Here is a 1698-nt window from a genome sequence, read left to right as displayed (position 1 = left end):
CATAAACTTGTGTTTTAAGTGTTTTCTAGACACAATTCCACATTTTAACTGTTACAGTTGCTAAAATTGTATTTTTTCATCATTGATTTCTACTGATCACTGGTCAGATTCCTGAGCCAATAGGGGTTACCTGAGATACTAGATAAATGAATACATAGGTGAGTAGAGACAAGTTTCAGATGTAACCCCCCTCCCTCAGCATCTCCTGTGCAGGTAGACACACACCTGTGAGCTCTGTTCTGATTGATCAGTTTGTCTGTGTGAAGAATCTGTTTGACTTCAGCATTGAACAACAGTCCACATCTATTATGATAATAAAGGAACCAAAGATCAAACACTGAACAAACCAGTGACTATTCATATGAATGTTGTCTTAAGTTGATGTCATCAGTTATAAAGCATCTATCTTAATTTTACATAAAACAAACCAGAGAAACAAAAACATTAATTGTCAGAGTTTTTATTATTTTGATTCATTTGATGAACAGTTAAAATGACATGTTTAATATTTAATATTTGTTGATATTTGTTCCGTAGCTGTTGCAGAGAAAAGAGGATTATTAACATCTATTAATATTTTTTTCATTTACAAACATCAGGTTCATCATATTCAAAAGAAAACAAAAGTAATGTCTAATACACAAGCAGAACTTCAGGCTGCTTAAGTTCTTCATGATGCTGCATTTATTTATTTTTTGTAATAAGTAATTCAGGTCATTTTGGAAAAATGTTAAAATCAAAAAGGTGCAAAGTACAGAAGAAAACAAATATAATAAACTAAAACACCAGCTGTTTCGCCTACTCGTTTTACAATAGTCAACTGTTTTAAGCTGAAAAACTTTCACACATCACTTCTTTTACCAACTTTATAGAAAACACTTTGAATCAGAGAAGAATCTATGTACGTACAGACCCTGTCTCTTATACACATCTGTTTCTCATGTTCTTTCTTCTGAGCAGCAAAGTCTTTGGTGTATTTCTCCCTGAATTCATTGAACTCTTCAGCTTTCTTTCTGGCTTCCTCCTCGTATGTTTTCTTCAGAGTCTCCAGGTTTGTTTTATAGTTTTCCTCTAATTCTTTTCGCTCTTTTTCCTCCTGTTCTCTTCTGATCTGATCTTCTTCTCTTTTCTTTTCATATTTCTCTCTTTCCTGCTCGTACTTTGCTTCAAGTTTTTCAATTTTTGTTTGTTCCTCTCGTCGTCTCTGTTCATCTTCTTGTTTCTGTTTTTCCCACGACTCTTTTCGTTCCTTCTCCCAGGCCTCTTGCTTTTCTCTCATCTCTTCTCTACTCTGCTCTAGCTTTCTGTCAACACTTTTCTTTTCCTCTTTTTCCGACTGAATCTGTTTGTCCAAATTTTGTAGTTTGATTTTCAGATTCTGACGATATTTTTCTTCCTCTGTTTCCTTTTTCCTTCTTTCTTCTTCTCTGATTTCTTTTTCTTTCTGTCTTTGTTCACGCTCCTTATTTATGTTTTCTTCCATTTCCTTGAGTTGTTCATTTTTCAGTTTTCTCTCTCGTTCCATTTTTGCTCTCTGTTCATCCATTCTTCTTTTCATGTCTTCCTTTTCTTCCTCATGTTTTCTTTCTAGTTCCTCCCTCTCTCTCTTCATCTCTTCTTCCTTCTCCTTCAGGATCTTCTCCACTTCTTTCTGTATCGCTGCTTCAGCCTCTTGCAGCATCTCATTAGTGTAGCAGC

The 1698-nt window shown here is 34.8% G+C and overlaps 1 protein-coding gene across 1 annotated transcript; it reads right to left on the bottom strand.

Annotated features, from left to right (window-relative positions):
• Positions 1 to 841: 841 nt before the first annotated feature.
• Positions 842 to 1692, bottom strand: LOC147817485 (uncharacterized). Its single transcript, XM_087170519.1, has one exon. It carries the CDS (start codon positions 1679 to 1681, stop codon positions 842 to 844), a length of 840 nt encoding a protein of 279 aa, XP_087026645.1. The 5' UTR covers positions 1682 to 1692.
• Positions 1693 to 1698: the final 6 nt, after the last annotated feature.

Source organism: Seriola lalandi, unplaced genomic scaffold, assembly GCF_002814215.2.
Source record: "Seriola lalandi dorsalis isolate HSWRI2012SDOR001 ecotype SW California unplaced genomic scaffold, Sedor1 jcf7180002054951, whole genome shotgun sequence".
NCBI classification, from domain to species: domain Eukaryota; kingdom Metazoa; phylum Chordata; class Actinopteri; order Carangiformes; family Carangidae; genus Seriola; species Seriola lalandi.
The sequence above is the reverse complement of the archived record's forward strand: the minus strand, read 5'-3'. Positions and strand labels throughout refer to the sequence as shown.

What these genes read in the sequence shown, in the direction of transcription:
- LOC147817485 (XM_087170519.1), bottom strand. Translation starts at nt 1,681, where the DNA reads ATGCTGCAAGAGGCTGAAGCAGCGATACAGAAAGAAGTGGAGAAGATC.